The sequence below is a fragment of the Leopardus geoffroyi genome, chromosome A3 (assembly GCF_018350155.1).
Source record: "Leopardus geoffroyi isolate Oge1 chromosome A3, O.geoffroyi_Oge1_pat1.0, whole genome shotgun sequence".
Classification (NCBI taxonomy): domain Eukaryota; kingdom Metazoa; phylum Chordata; class Mammalia; order Carnivora; family Felidae; genus Leopardus; species Leopardus geoffroyi.
The window spans coordinates 117,345,601-117,366,482 of record NC_059336.1 but is presented as its reverse complement, the minus strand read 5'-3'; the positions used below and the strand labels follow the sequence as shown (position 1 = coordinate 117,366,482).

General features: G+C 39.4%; 1 protein-coding gene and 1 pseudogene across 3 annotated transcripts in view; both read left to right on the top strand.

Annotated features, from left to right (window-relative positions):
- Nucleotides 1-372: 372 nt before the first annotated feature.
- Nucleotides 373-20,882, top strand: part of PPP1CB (protein phosphatase 1 catalytic subunit beta) — a 44,344-nt gene continuing 23,834 nt past the window's right edge. The window contains exons 1-2 of one of the 3 annotated variants that reach the window (XM_045447295.1): nt 373-507; nt 725-864. In XM_045447295.1, the coding sequence (XP_045303251.1) occupies nt 813-864 (52 nt within the window). In that variant the 5' untranslated portion in view covers nt 373-507; nt 725-812. Of the gene's footprint in view, nt 865-20,882 lie in introns of all 3 variants that reach the window. The other 2 variants (XM_045447297.1, XM_045447296.1) reach the window with 2 other exon arrangements.
- Nucleotides 16,742-18,031, top strand: LOC123579760 (annotated as a pseudogene).

Sequence of the window (20,882 nt, the reverse complement as noted above, 5' to 3'; positions counted from 1 at the left end):
TCTTGCTTCCCAAACGCGCAAACCTGGGTTTCAAACGTGGATAATGTAGTCCACGTTTCCCGATTAACGGAAACATGAGGAATTGCTTGCAAAACTAGGGAAGGAAGACAAGAAAAGAAAAAAGGGTTGGGAAGGGCACAACAACGCGGTGTGCACAGGGCCCCTGCCAGGGCAGCTGAACAGCGGGAAGGTCAGCCGCTGCCCACGCTCGTTCTGCCTAATGGGAGCTTCCCCAGCGCGGCGAGCCCCGCGAGCCTCGGGGCGCCTGCGCCGCCGTGGCGATTCGGCGCAGTGGAAGTGGCGAGTGAGGGCGACGCACCTGCGCGAAAGCAGCAGCGGCGGCAGCGGCGGGAGAACGAAGTCCAGTGCGATTGCGCAAAAGCCAGGGCTGTGGTGGGGGCCGCGGAGGCGTGCGCCGTGCGCCTGCGCGGAGGGTTGCGTGGCGCGGTGGCGGGGAAGGGTGGTGTGCTGTAAGTGGAGCTGCGGGTGGGGCCGTCGGCGGCGCTGGTGAGCTTTGCGGAGTTGGGCGGTGCCGAGGAGGAGGAGGTGGCGGCTGGGTCTGACGCGGCCCGGTTCTTGGGGGCTCCACTTGTTTATTTATTTATTTATCGTGTGGGCCTCCCGAGTGTACGCGCGCTCCACTACTTGGTGGGGAGGGGGTGGGGGGAGGGCCCGGGGAAAAGAGGGAGTTGGAACCGGGGTCGAAACGCCGCGTGACTTGTAGGTGAGGGAGCGCCGAGCCGTCGCCGCAGCCTCCGCCGCCGTGAAGCCCTTGTTCCCGCTGCTGGGAAGGAGCGTCTGGTGCCGACAAGATGGCGGACGGGGAGCTGAACGTGGACAGTCTCATCACCCGACTGCTGGAGGGTGAGTGCGGGGCCCGGCCTGCCGCAAGGAGGGGGCGCCCCCTTCAGCCCTCATTCCCCCTCGCCGCCGAACCCGAGGGGACCCCCGTTTCCGCCCCGCGGCGGCTGAGGAGGAGGGGGGCGAAGAGGCTGCTTGGCCGGGGGGGGGGGGGGGGGAGCGGCCTCCAGGAACACGGTCGGCAGGAGGCAATTCGAGAGGGGCTGTCCCCGCGGGTGGCCCGGCGGGCAATGTCCCCGCGAACCCTCGGGGACCGTCATGGCATCGCGCTGGCCGGGGGCTACGAGGAGCCCAAGGGTGCTGGGTGACCCTTCCCAAGGAGGGTGCGAGGATGCGAGTTTCTGTGCATTGTATGTCCGTGGAACGTGTATTTCTTCTCTGTTCTCTTTGTGCATTGCCCTTGGCTGCCTCCAATTCTTGTTCCGGGAGTGAATTTTATAAAAATTTTCTCATTAAGACAATTGTTGGACCTCTTCTGCATTTTTGCATGATGCTGTAGGACGAACTCGTAAAGGAGGGGATAACATTAGCGGGAGTGCCTCCTATTTATTATTTAGGTTAAAAAAAATAGTAAAACAGAAGTCTTTGACTCGAGCTGAAGATGCACTCAAGAAAGAATATGTAGACACGTTTGCTGACGGGATCGGCTTTCGGGTTTGAGAGTTTAACAGGCTTGAGCAGGATTTAATTTCTGCACAAACTTAGAAAGGTCTACTTTATTGTAAAAGCCTCTCGTGTGTGAAAGGTATTTACAAGTCTTCGCTGCTTTTGAAGTTTCCTGGTCCTTCTGTTTTTATTGAACAGTTTTATGTTGGGGTGGGGGATAGAGGGAATGGGAAGAGATGGAGAGACCAGGGTATTATTCACACTTAATCGCAGTCTTTTGCCACTGAATCCCTTTACCCTAAAATTTGCCTCACCACTAATTGCTTTGTGAGTGTGTAGAAAAGATACTAAGCCTTCAAAAAAATTTAGCCTTTTCTGTTGGAAATCGTTAGAGTGCATATGCACTAACTTACTTGCTTTCAGGTTACCTGAAGGTAACTTGACAACAGCGAAGCGCGGTATATTTTTATATTTGGAAAATCATCAAAGAAAATTGTATTCCTGGGGGTGAGGGGCCGGCTAGTTCCTTTTTTCAGTCTGTGTGTTGGTTTCTCGTCAGTTCTGTATGTGCCGGTTGTGTAACAAACTACAGTTTATTTGCTCCAGATGTGAAAGCCTTCCAGCAGTCTTAAGACTGGATAGGAAAGTTTTACCAGGAACTCTTACTTACCTTTTCTTTTACTATCGAGTTATTCTTGGGAGGCCCCCTGGTGCCTGTAGCCCGTGTTCACTGCTTAAGTCTTGGTGGACTTTTAACAGATGTGGACATCTTGCTGGGTCTACGAGATACTTGCTTTGGAAGAAATTTTGTTTTGTGATTGTGCATTGTTCTAAGAGGGAAGTATAGCTACTTAAACATTTTAATGTCTTGATAACTTTTGGGGGAATCTGGGCCCCGCTTTCTTACACATTTTAAACTTGAGTTTGTAAATTTAAGTATTTTAAAAATCTGATGTTTGTATTTCAACTTCTTCACTTCTATTTTTCATGTACTTACATACTTGTATACTTTGTAGGCATAAAACAGTAGATTTTGTGCTTTAAAATGTTTGATCTGGGACCTTTTAAATCAGATGCACTTTTTTAGGATACTTAAGAAACTTCACTAGTGGATTGTTCGAGTTTATTGGAAAAAAGATACGGAGGGAAAAATAGGCTGAGGGATTCCATTAGTTTTGTGAATTCAGATTTAATATTTGGTGCTGGCTTTAAACAACCTCCCCCTCCCCCCGCCTGTGTGTGTGTGTGTGTGTGTGTGTGTGTGAGAGAGAGAGAGAGAGAGAGAGAGAGAAATAGTGTAGACATTTTCCCCTTTTAATATTGATCTCCTTTATGCCAATCACCAGGAATCCAAAGATAAAACACAATCTCTTCACCCAGGGAGCTTCCAGGCTAAAGTGATTTCTGGGCTTTTGCGACCTCTGTCTATATTCAACACACTACCATCAGTAAAAGAGTTTCATTACTTGCTTCTCGATCCTGGGAAGTATATTTAGTTTGACAGTCCCTCCTTGGAATTCTTAAATTCTGCAGGCTCCTTCTCTTTTCCTCTTCCAGAATCTATACCTGTTCAAGACATCCAGAACAGACGTATTTTTTTTTTTTGTCTGCCTTTGTTTTCAGTGATGTTACTTGCTCATTAAAGTTCATTTAGATTCAAGTGATGGTGTTTTGTAAAGCTGCCTAGCTAAATAGCTGCAGTAGGTGTTTTTGTTTTTTTTTAGTATTAAATGAACATATAAGTGGGATGCCTGGGTGGCTCAGTCACTTGGGCGTCCAACTTTGGCTCAGGTCATGATCTTGTGGTTGGTGAGTTTAAGCCCCACGTCAGGCTCTGTGCTGACAGCTTGGAGCCTGGAGTCTGTTTAAGATTCTGTGTCTACCTCTCTCTCTGCCCCTCCCCCGCTTGTACTCTGTCTCTCTCTCTCAAAAATAAATAAACATTTTAAAAAATAAAAAAAAAATAAATGGATATATAAGACAAAACTTAGAATGTCTCCACATGGGAAAAATCAGCAGAACTTCATCTTATTTTAAAACGCTGATTGTTGGGGCGCCCGGGTGGCTTGGTCAGTTGGGCATCCGACTTGGGCTCAGGTCATGATCTCACGGTCCGTGAGTTCAAGCCCCACATCGGGCTCTGTGCTGACCGCTCAGAGCCTGGAGCCTGTTTCAGATTCTGTGTCTCCCTCTCTCTCTGCCCCTCCCCTGTTCATGCTCTGTCTCTCTCTGTCTCAAAAATAAATAAATGTTAAAAAAAAAAAATTAAAAAAAAAAAATGTTGATTGTAATTCCAAGGCATGCTCTTGATTTCTTTTTTATTATATCAAATTGCCAGTGGGCTGTAACACGTTTGGTAACCATATTTTATAAGTTGCTTTTGTGTTCTTTTCTTTTTTGAGTGGGCATATCATTGATGTAATATTTTCAAAGTGCCTTCAGAACAATTTAAAATTTTCTGTTATTTAATGCAAACCATATACTAATTTCTTATTTGAATAGTGCGTATTCCTCCAGTATATTGGGTTAAGTTTTACTTAGAACTAAAAGCCAAGGACGCCTGTGATTCTATCCCCTGTAGTGAACCCTGTTACCACATTCTCGTGGCTTATAATAATGCTCTTGACTGATTGTTTAAATCTAGTTCCTGTGGGTGTCCTGGAAAACCCAGTGAAAGCTTTTTACTTTGATCATTAGTTCCAAAAGGAGTTAGGGTGGCCGTAGGAATATAGCATAATCACCTTGCAAACATTGTTCAAATTGTAAATGTTGAGTTTATTTTGGGAGGAGGTGAAATAGAATGAGTAGATGGATCTGTTTGGAAAGAGGATAGTGTGAAAAACTGCTTCCCACTAGCTGTTCCCAACCAGACTTTATCCAAGTGTCTAAAAACTGGGCTGTACCGGATGATAATTAACACATGCCTATTATGTAGATCCTATATTTTGTTATGTTTATCATATATATCTGTGTGTATGTATATATCTCTGAATTTGTGGAACTTCTGTGATCATTTCCGTTCTTGTGGGTTATGCATTCTAAAGATTTAGTCAGGCTGAGACAGACTAAGCAAATAGGAAGCTTTGTTTGTGTCCTTTTGAAAGTTAAAAAAATGGGGGCGCCTGGGTGGCGCAGTCGGTTAAGCGTCCGACTTCAGCCAGGTCACGATCTCGCGGTCCGGGAGTTCGAGCCCCGTGTCAGGCTCTGGGCTGATGGCTCAGAGCCTGGAGCCTGTTTCCGATTCTGTGTCTCCCTCTCTCTCTGCCCCTCCCCCCGTTCATGCTCTGTCTCTCTCTGTCCCAAAAAAAATAAATAAAAGTTGAAAAAAAAAAAGTTAAAAAAAAAAAAGAAAGTTAAAAAAATGGAATGGACTTGAAAAATTAAATAGATTAATAAAAGCACATTAAAATCCTCTTTAAATAAAAGTTTTATTGAGATATAATTCACATACTATGTAATTCACTTACTTCAAGTGTATAATTTGATGATTTTTAGTATATTTACAGAGTTGCCCACGCATCACCACAATTTTAGAACATTTTCACCAACACAGCCCTGTTCCCATTAGCCAACACACTCCCTTTTTCCTTTCAGCCCTCCCCCAGCATTAGGCAACGACTAATCTTTGTATCTCTATGGATTTTGCCTGTGCTGGACATTTCATGTAAATGGAAACATAATATATGGCCTCTTGTGATTGGCTTCTTCTAATGTTTAAAAATTCATCTATATTGTGTCATGTCTTAGTATTTCATTCCTTTTATAGGTGAATAATATTCCATTGTATGAGTAGACCACATTTTATTATTCATTACTTGTTGGGCATTAGAGTTGTTTCCCCTTTTTGGCTGTTGAGAATAATACTGCTATAAACATTGGTGTACAAGTTTTTGTGTGGGCATGTTTTTACTTCTCTTGAGTCTACAGCTAGGAATGGATTTGTTGGGTCATATGGTAAGTCTATATATGTTTGACCTTTTGAGGAACTGCCAGACTGTTTAAAGCCTTTTTTTTCTCCGATTTAAATTGTTTAGTTGTGATCCAGAAGTCTAAAGGTTAGGCAGTTTGAAGGAAGTGCTAGTCTGCTTGTTCCTGGCAACCCCAACTTCTGCAGGAAAGTGTTGTTTATATATAGTTCCAAGGCCAGGTTTGTTAGAAATGAGCAGGTTGAGGAGTAGGAAAGATCATCTGAGGGATACTTTTGCTCTTCCCTTGCTGCTTCCTAGATGAGAAGCCAGAGGATGCATAAAGGTGGTACATTTTTTAACTGATTCAGAGATTAGGTTTGTTTTCCTGTTAATTCGTTGTTCCAACAAGTGAGGGAAACATTGAAAGTTTAAAGTAGTGCAGAAGTGTTTTTATTTTGTTATTTAAATGCAAAGCTGAAGCTTTTCTGGTAAATATCTAAATCCAAGATTAAAATTCATTGGGATTTAGAAATCTATTTACATTTGAGTCTAGAGACAGGATTATATTTTAAGATTTAGGGTTAACAGGAAGATAACAAATTATATCTAGCAGGCTTTTTTCTCTATTGCTTTCCATATTTACTATTTTATTTATTTATTTTTTCAACGTTTATTTATTTTTTTTGGGGGGGACAGAGAGAGACAGAGCATGAACGGGGGAGGGGCAGCGAGAGAGGGAGACACAGAATCGGAAACAGGCTTCAGGCTCTGAGCCATCAGCCCAGAGCCCGACGCAGGGCTCGAACTCATGGACAGTGAGATCGTGACCTGGCTGAAGTCGGACGCTTAACCGACTGCGCCACCCAGGCGCCCCTCCATATTTACTATTTTAACAGTATTCATTCCAATGGCACGTATTCTCAGTTCTAACAGAGGTAAAATAATATAACTATATAAGAATGTCAAAATATTTAGAAATAATAATTGAAATCTCATTATTTCTGAAACAAAAGTTATTCTGGAAGAGTTGAGATATGTGGATGCAAAGAGAAGAAATGGTTTGTAAATGAGGTAGGTTTAGGAGTGATGTGGTGGAGGATGGGAATTCCCAGTTGAGTTTTCTAGGATTTAATTTTTAGTGGATACAAATTAATACCCTCAAGCAGCAATCCCTGCCCTTCTAGCAGCTGTATATAGCCATTCGAAGGCTTATTTTTCCTGGAAAGATAGAGGGTCAGTGAATATAGGAAGGAGAAAGTGATCAAGGACACATCTCTTTCTTGTACACCCTCTATGTCTCCCCAAGATTGAATTGAATTACCTTCGAAGTCTTGGTTACTGGTAGGTGAAATGCAGTTTTTTTTACACTCTATTCTCTGAAATACACCATACGACATCTGTTAGATAAAATTGAAAATGCCTTAATGGAAATAGTCTTCATTACATAGGTAGAGGTAAAGGACTAAAAATGCAGAAACTCATTCTGAAGTTTAGCAAGTATAAAAAAACCACTAGCCAGTCTTTTCCTAGTGTTGGAGGAATTCAGTCCCTGGTCTAGGTGGGTTCTTGTAATACAGTAGAAAAAGTAGTAGAAAGACAGTGGCAGTTGTCCTTTATCCTGCTTCTGCTCTACTCATGTAGCAGAGTGATTTATGAGGGTGTATATACATAACTTTCCTGAAAATTCCTGGCCTCTCTCTCCCTTCCCAAATTTACCTGCAAGAACAAGTAAGAGTTACTTATGTAATAGTGGAAACATGGCCTTTGGGTTCTGATAATGTGCCCACACTGTGTAATTTGGAGGTGACACAGTTTATTTCACCATAAAAGAATTTTATCCCCAGAATCTTCATCAGAATATCGCTAAGTTCCAGTCTAGTCAATTACAGATTCACAGAAGCATTTTCTTGCTTTGAGTATTTGTTTAATAACACCATTTTAACTTTTCCTCTAATTTTACCTCCTCTATTTTTAAGATTTAGAGAAATCAAAAGTTACTTTTCATAATAAAAGGAGTTTAATAAGGACATCTATTATGTAGCTTTCTTTAATATTATAATTCACGGTTATAATGACTTCTATAAATTGGGAAGGAATCTTCATAGGTGTTTGTTCGTAGGTTATCTCTGTTGTTTGAATATTTGTCAAATAATTGAACCAAAGTAGTGAGAGAAAATGACCAGCCTTCTGAGGAGATCTAAGTTTACACAGTGATAGAAAGGAATGTGTTTTTTGAACTTAACTGCAGTAGTTATGCTAATCAGATGTTTACTCAGTTGTGTATTTACTCAAGATATATCTGTAAGTATTGTTACAGTGGGAGGCCGTATTTATGCTGGTTTAGGATACAGGTTCTGCATGTATTTTAATTTCAGCTCTGCCTCTGTTCTGCATATTGGGGATGATAGTGTCTATTTCATAATGTATCTGTAAAGACTAAACAGATAAAACCCTTTGATACAAATAAAAGCTCAGAAAATGTTAGCTGTTGTTACTGTTTCTGTTTGGTATAAACCTGAACTGAGAAATAGGCAGTAGAAGACTTTTTATGCTGCTGAGCCCTGAACCCTTCCTGTAGTAATTATTGAGAAGGCCATTCCTTATGAGGATCTAACATGTATTGTGTCCTCCACATTGTGTTATTGCATGCAACCACTCTTTTCATATATGTGTATATATGTGTAAAACATTTTGTTCCTATTTCCAGCATCCGGAGTTTGTAATCTGGTTTGACATAGTGTTGGTGCTGAAGGGCAGAGACAATTTTAGGCAGAATAAGATGGTGAAAAGTAAGTTAAAGAAATTTGTTGTATGCCTTCTTTTGGCTGGGGACTAGAGCAGTGGATTTCAAACTTTTTGACTCTTGGGACCACTTTATATACTCCTAAAAAGAAAAGAGGACAAGAGCTTTTATTTATATGATTTATTAATACTGTGTTAGAGATTAAAACAATTTTAAAATATCTTTTTTCATTCATTTAAAATAATGGTCCATTGCATGCCAGCATAAATAATGTTTTCTAAAACAAGAAATATAGTGATAAGTAAACCTCTTTAATGTCTGGTTTTGTAGAAGTTAATCATATAACATATAGTTGGAAAGTGAAGGAGTATTTTATTAGTCTTTTTAGATAATTGTGGATATTCTTTAATGTTGTGTTTATTCTTTAATGATATTCTTTAATGTTGTACTAATCAACAAGTGGTAATTTCTTAAAGGTTAATTGTAATGTGGAATCAGAAATATCTGAGTTTTTTTGTTCCTTTACATTAAAATCCATTGATCCGTCTTACACTTAAAAAAAAATTATTTTAACACTTACTCATTTTTGAGAGACAGAGACAGAGTGCAAGCGGGGGAGAACAGAGAGAGAGAGGGAGACACAGAATCTGCAGCAGTCTCCTGGCTCTGAGCTGTCAGCACAGAGCCCGATGGGGGGCTTGAACTCACTAGCCGTGAGATAATGACCTGAGCCGAAGTCGGACACTTAACTGACTGAGCCACCCAGGTGCCCCTGTCTTACACTTAAATGGTTCTTATACATTCTTTATAACATGCATTGGTCATTATCAGTTACATCGAGTTATGCAGATGTTCTAATGTTGATACATCTTACACAATATCAAAAAATCATATTTGTTGATATAACAAGGTATCAGAAGAGTCTTTAAGTATGGAAGAAGCTGTCAGATTCGTGGTGCTGGATACAAAGTTTCCAAAATTTTAATTTTCACTTGAAAGGTTGATTTTTATCATTAGCAACAAATGCTGTCAGTTGTTTTGTTTGAAACGACACAGCCTCACTTTGTTCATTTTCAAGAGTATCTGTTAAATCTAAGTGTAAATAGCTATAGTTTGTCAGCTACGCTTTCCAGTAAAAAAGATGTTCTATGAAAAATGTGGCTAGATCCGCTTAGAGCTAAAACTGTCACACGAGTGCTTTTCTTGAACACAGCCATTGTGCTTTGGTATGTAGCAGAAATGCCTAATGGATACTTTTCATTTCATTATACAGAATATTAAAAAGATGTATATTCAATGGTGGAGATTTAATAAAATTGATAAGTTTTACTACTTGAGGGCATTCTTAAGTGAAACTGGACTTCTTTGTGTTTCACTATAAATGCATGGCAGTGAATACCACCAGTACATTTTGGCACGACTGATTTTGTTTTGTGCTAAGGTGCTAGCAGTTTTGCCCACCATTGGCTTCTGTGTCGTGCAGATGTCAACATAGTGAAAAAGGGGATCCCGCTTGGAGAACCATAGAGCTAGGGCACTCTTCCTCTGTTCTGAAACATCTGGCTCTCAGCTATATCTGCTACTTCTTTATTCTTTGCTTATCATTTGTTTACTGGTATATCTGGAATCACTTTTTAATTTATGACTCTTCACAGGCCCCTTTGAGAATTCATGAAAGCCATAGGCCTTTTCAGAAAAATATGTATGTTCATATATATATACACAGTATTACAGTTTGAGGTAATATACAGAGCTTCTGAAGGCCACATTAATCATTCCTATCAGTCAGACTTAAGATAAATTGAAATTGTGACAGCTGCCTAATTCTTTCACTTGAAACCAAAATTCCACATTTTAACCACTTGTAAAAATTTTACCGTTTTTACTTTTTGTGGCTTAAAGGGAGACTTACATGCTAAATAGGGAGAAATAGCCACTTCATCCTACAGAAAAAAAAACAGGAAATTTAGCAAGTCTGGATTGAAGTTAACTTTGCTGTTGATTAATGTGTAACCATGAGTGAATTTTGGGGGGGTGTAGAGTGAATTAAGATATTAAAGGTTATGGAAGATTCCTAAGATTTCATGGGGCAGATATGATAGATAGTAATGGGGTTGGTTCTTTTTTCTTGACATCCTTTCTGTTTTAGAGAAGGCAGTTATTGTGAGAACTTGCCGGAGAAAATAGCAGATGGTTATTGAAAGATAAAATTTAATATACACACAATACACATAAAAACACATATCACACACCATTTTTATTTTTTTTTAAGTGTATTTATTTTGAGAGAGAGCACAAGCAGAGGAGGGGCAGAGAGAGAGAGAGAGAGAGAGAGAGAGAGAGAGAGAGAGAGAATCCCAAGCAGGCTCTGCACTGTCAGTGCAGAGCCCAACATGGGGCTGAAACCCATGAACCATGAGATCATGATCCGCGCCAAAGTCAAGAGTTGGCTGCTTCACTGACTGAGGCACCCTGGCGCCCAACACCATTTGTGATTTAAAAGACAAACCTGCATTGAAAAGGTTTTTTACATGAATATGAAATTTGAAATATAATGATTAAGTGCAATTGGTGTATCTTCTTTTGGCATCAGATAACATTTTGTTTAATTGAGGTTCAGAGTTAGTGTTCTGTGTCATCAAAATTGATTGCAAGTGTTCATCTGTTAATGCTGATCTGTAATGAGATCTGTATTTCATCTTGGAAGGTATCTTTTAACATGGATAGGTATTGCCAAATACTGATATCAGTCACAAGAATGTGATTTTAGTTAATGATTTTAGTTATCATTTGGAAGGTATTTACAGACTTCTTCTAGTCCTCTCCTAATATTTGCCTTTTATTATGTTATCACAGCACACAAATCAATTCCAATCAAGGGCAAAGTGAAGCTCTTCACCTACACAGTTAAATAGATTTTGGTATAGTGTGCACTAGCACTGACGTCTGAAGAGTTCTGTTGGAACTGTGATTTGAGCTTAGAAAATATATTTAATGCAAATCTGTGAGGAAAGGAAGATCTTGTTTTAACTTTGACAGCACTGGGAGTGTGTAAAGCAGCTTTGACATTTGCTTGTGAATTCAAGCATCATTAGTTGTCATAATGACTTACCACAGTATACATTTCACATATAAATATTTTTTTGCCTTACAATTTTAGATTCAATCATTAAGAAACATTATCAGTTTGCAACAAAATCTAATTTATTAAACTACCCATAATAGTGATAGTGATTGTTGTCATTCAGAAAAATTTCAGTATTGGCCCGGAGCTCAAAAAAATCACAATAAAACTATCACTACTAGGCCATTGAACTGCTGTGTAGTAGAGCAATTTGAGATATTCAGCTTTTATTTCTGACAAATACTCACGGAACTGACAGTAGTTCATGAGTGCTAATGATGTGCACTATTGATTACCGCTGAGCCAACAATACATGGTAAGGTGTCTTTCTACTGAGTAATTGCACCATACACTATAAACACCTTAAATGTTCACAAGTTTGTAAAATTGTCCAACTAGGGTTTTTTTGTGCTCCATGTATATTTTTACCACCGTTTTTTCTTTTGTTTTTCTCAGCTTCTTGAAAATATTTTTGATAGCTAATTCAAGGCTAACTCTTCAGTCACTCAGTTTAGTATTGGCTCCTTAAATAAGGCAACAGTTAGGTATTGGTAGTATCTGTGAAGTCACGAAGAGCCAAGGAAAACCACTTGAAATCATTTGTTTTTGTTTTTATTTTTTAAAACATGTATTCATTTTTGAGAGAGACAGCATGAATGGGGAGGGGCTGAGCGAGAGGGAGACATAGAATCTGAAGCAGGCTCCAGGCTGTGAGCTGTCTGCACAGAGCCCTGATACAGGGCTCAAACTCACAGGCCACTAGATAATGACCTGAGCTGAAGTCGGAAGCTTAACTGACAGAGCCATCCAGATGCCCTCATTTTTTATTGTTTTTTTTTTTTATTGTTGTTGTTGTTTTAATGTTTATTTATTTATTTTGAGAGTGCGAGAGCACTCGTGCACGAGTGCAAGCTGGGAGGGGCAGAGAGAGAGAGGGAGAAATAGAATCTCAGGCGGGCTCCACACTGTCAGTTCACAGAGCCCAGTGTGGGGCTCTCACTCGCAAACTGAGTGAGATCATGACCTGAGCAGAAGTTGGATACTTTAAACAGCTGAGCCACCTAGGTGTTCCTCATTTGTTTTTTTAACTGATGATTGGTTAATACTGCTCCCGTTGTCGTCGATGCTTCAAGAACTGTTTTTACAGAAAGGGTAATAGTCTTAAACAAGAATATTGTTTCAGGACCTATTTCTTTGGCTTTTCCAATCAAACATGATTTCAGGAACTCACCATTAGTACATGGCTTTCCTTGCTTGCTAACACAGTAGCCAGTCGGAAATTTAATTTTGGTTGCAGTCTCATTTTTATTTTTGTGAAGAAATTCTGCTGTGATGAGATTCCATTTAAAATGTTTAAATTGTCTTTGCTTTTGAGTGAAATAGGAATGTTGTGATGATAGTGCTTAGCCTGGTAATGTGAACATATATTGTATTTTTTTAAGCATAGCTATAATGTTATAAATACAATGCTTAGCTGTCTAATTCAGTAACAGAATAATCTACACTCCACTGTGCTTTAAAAGTGCAACATTTGCATTCCGTTTTTCCTGCGTGATGAGTATGCACTGTAATAAAAGTAAAAAAATGTTTTTAAATGTTGCAGAACAGCAACAAGCAAGAACTCAAGACACTGTTGAGTTATAACTGTATTTCTGTAATTCGTAGTACCATGAGAAGCAGTGTGAAATGATAAGAGTGCCCTGTGTCTCTGTCACAATGAATCTGCTCTGCCATTGTATGGTGAAAGTGCCCATAGATGATACTTAATGGGGGTTGGGGGTGGGAGAAGAAAAGAAAAACATAACAAGTAAGAGTAGTTGTGTTTCCGTAAAACATTTTATTTATGGATGCTGAAAACATATAATTTTTATGTGTCTCTTCCTCCCCCCCCCCCCATCATTTTTTAAAAAGTAAAAACTCACAAAACCAGGCATTGGGCCAAATTTGATTCATGTTTTCCCCCTTTTCTGATGTGGACATGCTTGCACAGAAAGATTCTCCTATCAGGAGTAGAAGACCTTTACCAGTCAGGACTGGTAAAAAATATGGGGTTAGGGCCCATACTGTTTAGTCCTTGCAAGGTATTCCTCTAGTTTCTGTGTGTAATCATCCAAATTTCTCCTCTGTGACCAATAATCATATTTTGTGTCCTTTTCTGTATGTACTTGAGCAATGAACACAGGAAATTTTTGAGGTTTTGATCCTTGAGGAAAAGGAAGCAGCAGTGAGCTCACCAATCACTCTGGCTTTTTTCCTGGAGGTATAGGGGAATAGATCCCAAACAAAAAGTGGCAGTCTTCCTGGACTCAAGAGGAGAGATGGAAGTCTGAGGCCATTAAAGCATTGAAACTTAAATCCAAAAGAGGAGAGAACCACATAGATTCTAACCCCAAAATCTGCAGTCAGGTCCCCCTTAAGTCATTGATTTCTAAGGTATACATATACAAGAGAAGATTCTAAGAATCTCAGAAGAAAACAGTATCTGGAAAGCTAAAGATCTGAGCAGAGATTCCAGTATCACCCTAGTGCCAGAGAAGCAAAAGTTGAAGTTCAGACTGCCAAATTAGGGGGACTGTATTATAGTCTAAATTTTCCATTGATACTCCATCATGACCACTCCCTAAGATTGAGGGCAAAACTGAAGTAGACCAGCCCTCAAGAAAATGTAAGTCATTATTACTCTTACCACTGAAAGGAAACAATACTGTCTGGAAGATGTCGTCTAGAGCTCATACAATTTCCATCCATAATCAGATATTTCTTTCAGTGAAATGACCACAGGACATGCTAATAGACTTAACTGACCAGAAATCAGAGGAAAAAAGGGAACAAATAGAGTTATCACTGAGAGACTTTAAAATAACTGATTTAATGTGCGCAGGATAAATAAGAAATGATGGGAAATTTTATCAGAGTCCTGGAAACTTTACAACTGAAAAAGTACATTCACTAACAATGAGAATTTGAGAGTTGGGCTTACTAGCACAGTAGAAACAGCGGCGTAGTAAAAGCTAGGAAAAAAGTGTTGTGTAGAAATTACGCAGTGCTGGGGCGCCTGGGTGGCTCAGTTGGTTAAGCGTCCGACTTCAGCTCAGGTCACGATCTCACGGTCCGTGAGTTCGAGCCCCGCGTCGGGCTCTGGGCTGGTGGCCCAGAGCCTGGAGCCTGCTTCCAATTCTGTGTCTCCCTCTCTCTGCCCCTCCCCCATTCATGCTCTGTCTCTCTCTGTCTCAAAAATAAATAAATGTTTAAAAAAAAAAAAAAAAGAAAAGAAATTACGCAGTGCTGAGAAAAAAACAGAGGGGAAATAAAGAAAGCAGGAGACAGTGGAAAGGTTTAACATACATAATGGGAGTCCCAGAAAGAGAGGAGATACAGGATAGAGGAAATACTGAGCAAGACTTCTCCAAAGGGAGAAAGATACCAAAAGATTAAAGAAGCTCCATGGATTCCAGGAAGGAAAAATACAAATAAAACTATGTTGAAACCCATCGTAGACTTAACTGCTAAAAATGAAGAAAAAGAAAATCTTTATGTTTTAATCTTTATAATGTTTATTTTTCAGAGAGAGATAGCACGCGAGTTGGGGAGGGACAGAGAAGCGGGGGGGGGGGGGGCATGGAATTGAGCTGTCAGCGCAGAGCCCGATGTAGGGCTCAAACTCATGAACCATGAGATGATGACCTGAGTTGAAGTTGGCCTCTTAACTGACTTAGCCAACCAGGCACCCCAAAAGAGAAAATCTTAAAAGCTACCAGAGGAAACAAGTCATTACATGACCTTCAAGAGAACATTGATGGTTGATACGTCACCTGAAACTACAGATGCCAGAAAACAGTAGACTGTCCTTTTAAGGTGCTGAAAGAAAAGGAAGAATGCTAATCTAGAATTCTAAATCCAGTGAGCATATCCTTCAGAAGAGAAGGCAACGGATGCCTTCATGATCTTGCGGTTCCTGAGTTCGAGCCACATGTCGGGCTCAGTGCTGACAGCTTGGAGCCTGGAGCCTGCCTGAGGCTCCAGGCTCCAATTTAGACTATAATACAGTCCCCCTAACTTATCTCTGTCTGTCTCTGTCTGTCTCTCTCTCTCTCTCTCTCTCTCAAAAATAAACATTAAAAAAAAATTTAAGTGAAACAAAATAAAAACACAAACAAGCTGAGAAAATTTACTGATACAGACTGGTACTGGAATTTTCTAGTAAAGTTCGTACTGAAAGAAAATGATTCCAGATAAAAGCACAGAACTGCAGAAGTAAATGAGCAACAATAAGGATAAATGTGTGTAATTATAAATTAATGCTTTTTAAAACAATTATGGTTTGTAGGGTTTAAACTATGTGGAAGCAGTATATGACAACTGTAGAACAAAAGGCTAAAAAGTGCATTTGTTATTTCTAGAGTAACTACCAAAAGAAAAAGAATATATAACTAAAAAGATAACAGAGGAGAAAATGGAGTAATAAAAGATAATTGTTCCAAAGAAACGCAAGAAAAGAGAAATAAAGGAATGAGGAACATGTGATACAAACAAAGCAAATGACAGGATTTGTCCATAATTATAGTAAATGTGAAAGGAGTAAACACTCAAGACAAAGTTCAGAAGACCTAACTATACTGTATACAGGGAACATATTTTAAATTTAAGGGCAAAGATAGAGGAGTAAGCACCAGAATGGGAGAACTGCATCATGCACACATTAACCAGAAGAAACCTGGTTGGCTGTATACATCAGAAATAGTATATAAGGCAGGAAGTATCACTAGAGGTAAAGAAGGGTATTGCATAATGTTAAAAGGATGAATGCCACAGGAAGAGACAATAATCTTAAAATTTTTAGGTATCTAATATTATAGGTCTAAAACACAAAAAGGAAAACTTGATAGAACCAAAAGGTTAAAATAGACAAAACCACACTATATAGATTAACGTACCTTTCTCAGTAACTAATAGAACAAAGAAAAAATCAAGGATCTAGAAGATTTAAACAACACAGTAAATTTGACATAAGTGACACACACAACACTTTACTCAACAACTACAGGATATACATACTTTTCAAATATGTATGGAACATTTACTAAAGTATGCAATATGCAGTACCAAAAAGCAATTCTCAGTAAATTTAAAAGAAATGAGATCTCAGGTTCTCTGATTTCAGTAATGATAAACTAGAAATCAATAGCATGTAACTAGAAAATTCTCAAATACTTAGAAATAAGCAGTGTACTTTTACATATTTTACTGCTACTGAAGAAATAGCAGTGAAAATTATAAAATGTATTGACCTGAATAATAATAAAAATACATGTCAAACTTGTGCAATAGCAGCAAGAAGCAATGCTTACAGGGATATGTATAGCTTTAAAAATACATATAATAATATATATTGGTGGGGAGGGGGGAAGGCTGAACATTAAATTTTTATTTCAGGACAGTAGAAGAATAAGGAAAGATATAATAAAGATGAGAGCCGAAATCAAATGTATGATTTTTTAAAATGAAAATGTTGAAGCTTCTTCTCTGGGAAGACTCCAAATAACAGATGACACCAGTGCTGTGGGAGGGCCCAGGGGCCCTGGAATGGGAGGCCATGGCGGCTTCCACAGAGGTTTCAGCAGCAGCATCTGGGGCCAGGGCCATAGCCGGGGTCAGGACAGGAGCTGTGGAGCTCACGGAGGCAAAGCCAAGGACAAGGCTGCCACTAGGCTGGGCCGCCTGGTGGTCAACGACATGAAGATCAAGTCTAGAGGACACCTGTCTCCTCCCTGCCCATAAAAAGAATCTGAGATCATTGACTTCTTCCTGGGGTCATCCTTCAAGAATGAGGTTTTGAAGATTATACCTGTGCAAGAAGCAGATTCATGCTGGCCAGTGGATCAGGTTCAAAGCATTTGTTGCCATCAGAGATTACAGTGGGCACATCGGTCTGGGTGTTAAGTGCTCCAAGGAGGTAGCCACTGCCATCCATGGAGCCATCATTCTGGCCAAGTTTCTCGTTGTCCCCAGGCAGTGAGTCTACTGGGGAAACAAGATTGGCAAGCCCATACTGTCCCATGCAAGGTGACTGGCTGTTGTGGCTTTGTGCTGGTGCTCCTCATCCCTGCTTCCAGAGGCACTGGCATTGTCTCAGCCCGTGCCCAAGAAGCTGCTGGTGATGGCTGGTATTGATGATTGCTACACCTTGGCCAGGGGCTGCACTGCCACCCTGGGCAACTTCGCCAAGGCCACTTCTGATGCCATTTCCAAGATTTAACAGTTACCTCATCCCTGACCTTTGGAAAGAGACTGTGTTCACCAAATCTCCTATCGAGAATTCACTGACCATTTCGTAAAGACCCACACCACAGTTTCCATGCAGAGGGCTCAGGCTCCAGCTACGGCCACAATATAGTTTTATACAAGAAAAATAAAGTGAATTAAAATTGTTTAAAAAAGAAATTGTTGGTAAGATTAATAAAATTGATAATCCCCAGAAAGACTAATAATGTAAGAAATAGAAAACAAATTATCAAAAAAGATACAGGAGATGTGACTAGTAATGGAGACTAATGAGATGGAACAAACAAAAGCAATAATGTAATCCTGGCTGGGATTCTGTACTAGAGGAGAAGAATGTGCTATAAAGGACATGATTGAGACAATTATTAAAATTGTAGTATATTCTTCACATTAAAGATTTATATCTGTTAAATTCCCTGGATCTGATAATTTATACTGTGCTATCTTTTTTTTTTTTTTTTTTAAGTTTATTTATTTTGAGGGTGGGGAAGGGCAGAGAGAAAGAGAGAGAGAATCCCAAGCAGGCTCCATGCTGTCAACACAGAACCCGATGCGGAGCTCTGTCTCACAACTATGAAATCGTGACCTGAGCTGAAATGAAGAGTTGAACACTTAACCAACTAAGCCACCCAGAATACAGTCTGTTCTTAAATGGGTCAGAGAGGAGAAAAGTTATGTATATGTATTTTAAAAGGAAGTTAAGATTTTATAAATAACTTAGTGCTAATAACTTTTATAATTTAGATGAAAAACTAATCTTTTTTTTTTTTTTTTTTTTTTTTTAATTTTTTTTTTCAACGTTTATTTATTTTTGGGAGAGAGAGAGACAGAGCATGAATGGGGGAGGGGCAGAGAGAGAGGGAGACACAGAATCGGAAACAGGCTCCAGGCTCTGAGCCATCAGCCCAGAGCCTGATGCGGGGCTCGAACTCACGGACCGCGAGATCGTGACCTGGCTGAAGTCGGACGCTTAACCGACTGCGCCACCCAGGCGCCCCATGAAAAACTAATCTTGACAATACTGATAAAAAGGAATAGAAAATCTGAATAGTTTTATATATGTTAAAGAAAATGAATTTGTAGTTGGAATACTTCTCAAAAAAATTCCAAGCCCATTTGGTTTTGCTGGTGACTTAAATATTTAAAAAAGAAGAAATTAGGCCAATTTTGTTGAAAGCAGAAAAAGAGAGAACACTTCCCAACTTGTTCTTTGAAGCCAGCACAACCCTAATACTTAAATCTGACAACTATCAAAGAAAGGCAATTACCGACCAGTATTGCTCATGAATATAGCCACAGAAATCATGAGCAAATTATTAGCAAATTGAATAAGAAAGATAAATGTCATAATGTGGTGGGGTTTATTCTAGGAATCCAAGGAACACTCAATCAATATAAATCATATTAACAGAATAAGGTGGAGGGGGATTATTATCTCAATGGATGAGATACAGTATTTGATAAATTTTAACATCCTTCATGATAAAAATTCTTAGCAAACTGAGTATGTACAAAACTATAGCTATCATAATGGTGAGAAATATTGAATGCTTTTTTTTCTCTTAGTTCGGGAACAGGACAAGGAAAACCTTTAGCACACTTTTCTTCAGCATTGTCTTGGAGGTCCTAGTCAATTCAATGAAGAAGAAAAATAAAAGATACAAAGATTGGGAAAGAAGTAGTAAAAGTCTTCACAGATGATATGGTTGTATACTTGGTAAATCCGAAGGGATCTTCAAACTGTTAGACTAGGAAACAAAGTCACTATTCATAAATCAATTACACTTAACATCAAATAATTAGAAAATGAAATAAAACACATTTACAAAGCAGCACCCCTTCAATTCAATTTAATGAAAATGTGCAGGACTGCCCCTTAAACACTACAAAACATTGATGAGAGAAACACATGACAACTGAAAGAGATACCATGTTTACGGAAGACTCAAAATTACTAAGGTAAATTCTCCCTGGATATATTAATTCCCAGTTAAAACTCCCACAAGCTGAGGGTGAGGAGAAATAGACAAGCCAATTTTAAACATATTTGAAAATGCAAAAGGACCTAGATTAGCAAAGGCAATCTTAACAAAGTTGGAATGCTTATATTATGAGATAACTTTATAAAAAAACAACAGTAGGGGCGTCTGGGTGACTCAGTCCGTTAAACATCCAAGTATTGATATGGGTTCAGGTCAACTCAGGTGATCTCATGGTGGTGAAGTTGAGCCCCCCCACCACCATCACCATGCTGAGCGTGGAGCCTGCTTGGGATTCTCTCTCTCTTCACCCTCTCCCAGTTGTTCACATGCACACATATGGTGCGTGTACGCTCTGTCTCTCAAAATAAAGTTTCTTTTAAAAAGCTACAGTAATTAAGACAATGTAGTACTGCTGTAAAAATAAACAGATTAATGGACTATATGGAGTGTCCATAAATGGATCCACTCATGTATGGTCAATCTGATTTTTCTACACATCTCCCCCTGCAGTTCTGTGGAGAAAGGATGGTCTTTACAATAAATAGTGCTAAATCAATGGATTATTGAATGAGATAGGCTAAAATAGTAAAGCGTCTAGAAGGAAACATAAGGAAATATGTTTAGAGGAGATAAACATTGCTGAACACAGTAACATGGATAGATTTCGCAGAAGAATGAGCAAAAGAGTATGTATACTGTATATTTCTATTTATCCAGAATTCAATAACGAGTCAGATTAATCATACTGAAAGAAATAAAAATAGTAACCTTCGGCATTATTATTGAATGGTTAAGGGTATAAGGGAGCCTTCAGGGTTGCTGGAAGTATTCTGTATCTTGATGTGAATGTGATTACTTAGGTGTATACATAATTAAAATTTGGGGCACCTGGGTGGCTCAGTCGGTTAAGCCTCACACTTCGGCTCAGGTCATGATCTCACAGCTGGTGAGTTCAAGCCCTGCATCTGGTCTCTGTGCTGACACCTCAGAGCCTAGAGTCTGCTTTGGATTCTGTGACTCCCTCTCTCTGCCCCTCCCCCCCCCACCTCAATAAGAAATAAACATTAAAATTTTTAAATTTATTGAGTAAATGCCCATAATGTTAGTGTACTTTACTGTATATGTGTGATACCTCAAAATATTTTCTAAACAGCAACAGCATGGTAGATATTTCCTATAATGGCGTATTTACCTGGTTTACAATTATTGGCTGCTAAATTTTTTTCTGGGAAACTTTTGACTAAGAATGTTTTTGTGGTAGTAGAGGGGGGAGTGTGTTGAGTTAGAAGACTGGTTCTAAATTCTTCTCTGCTGCTTTTTACTCATTCTAGTTTTATAAACCTGGGCTCCCTGATTTTCAAGTTTTTAAATTTTTC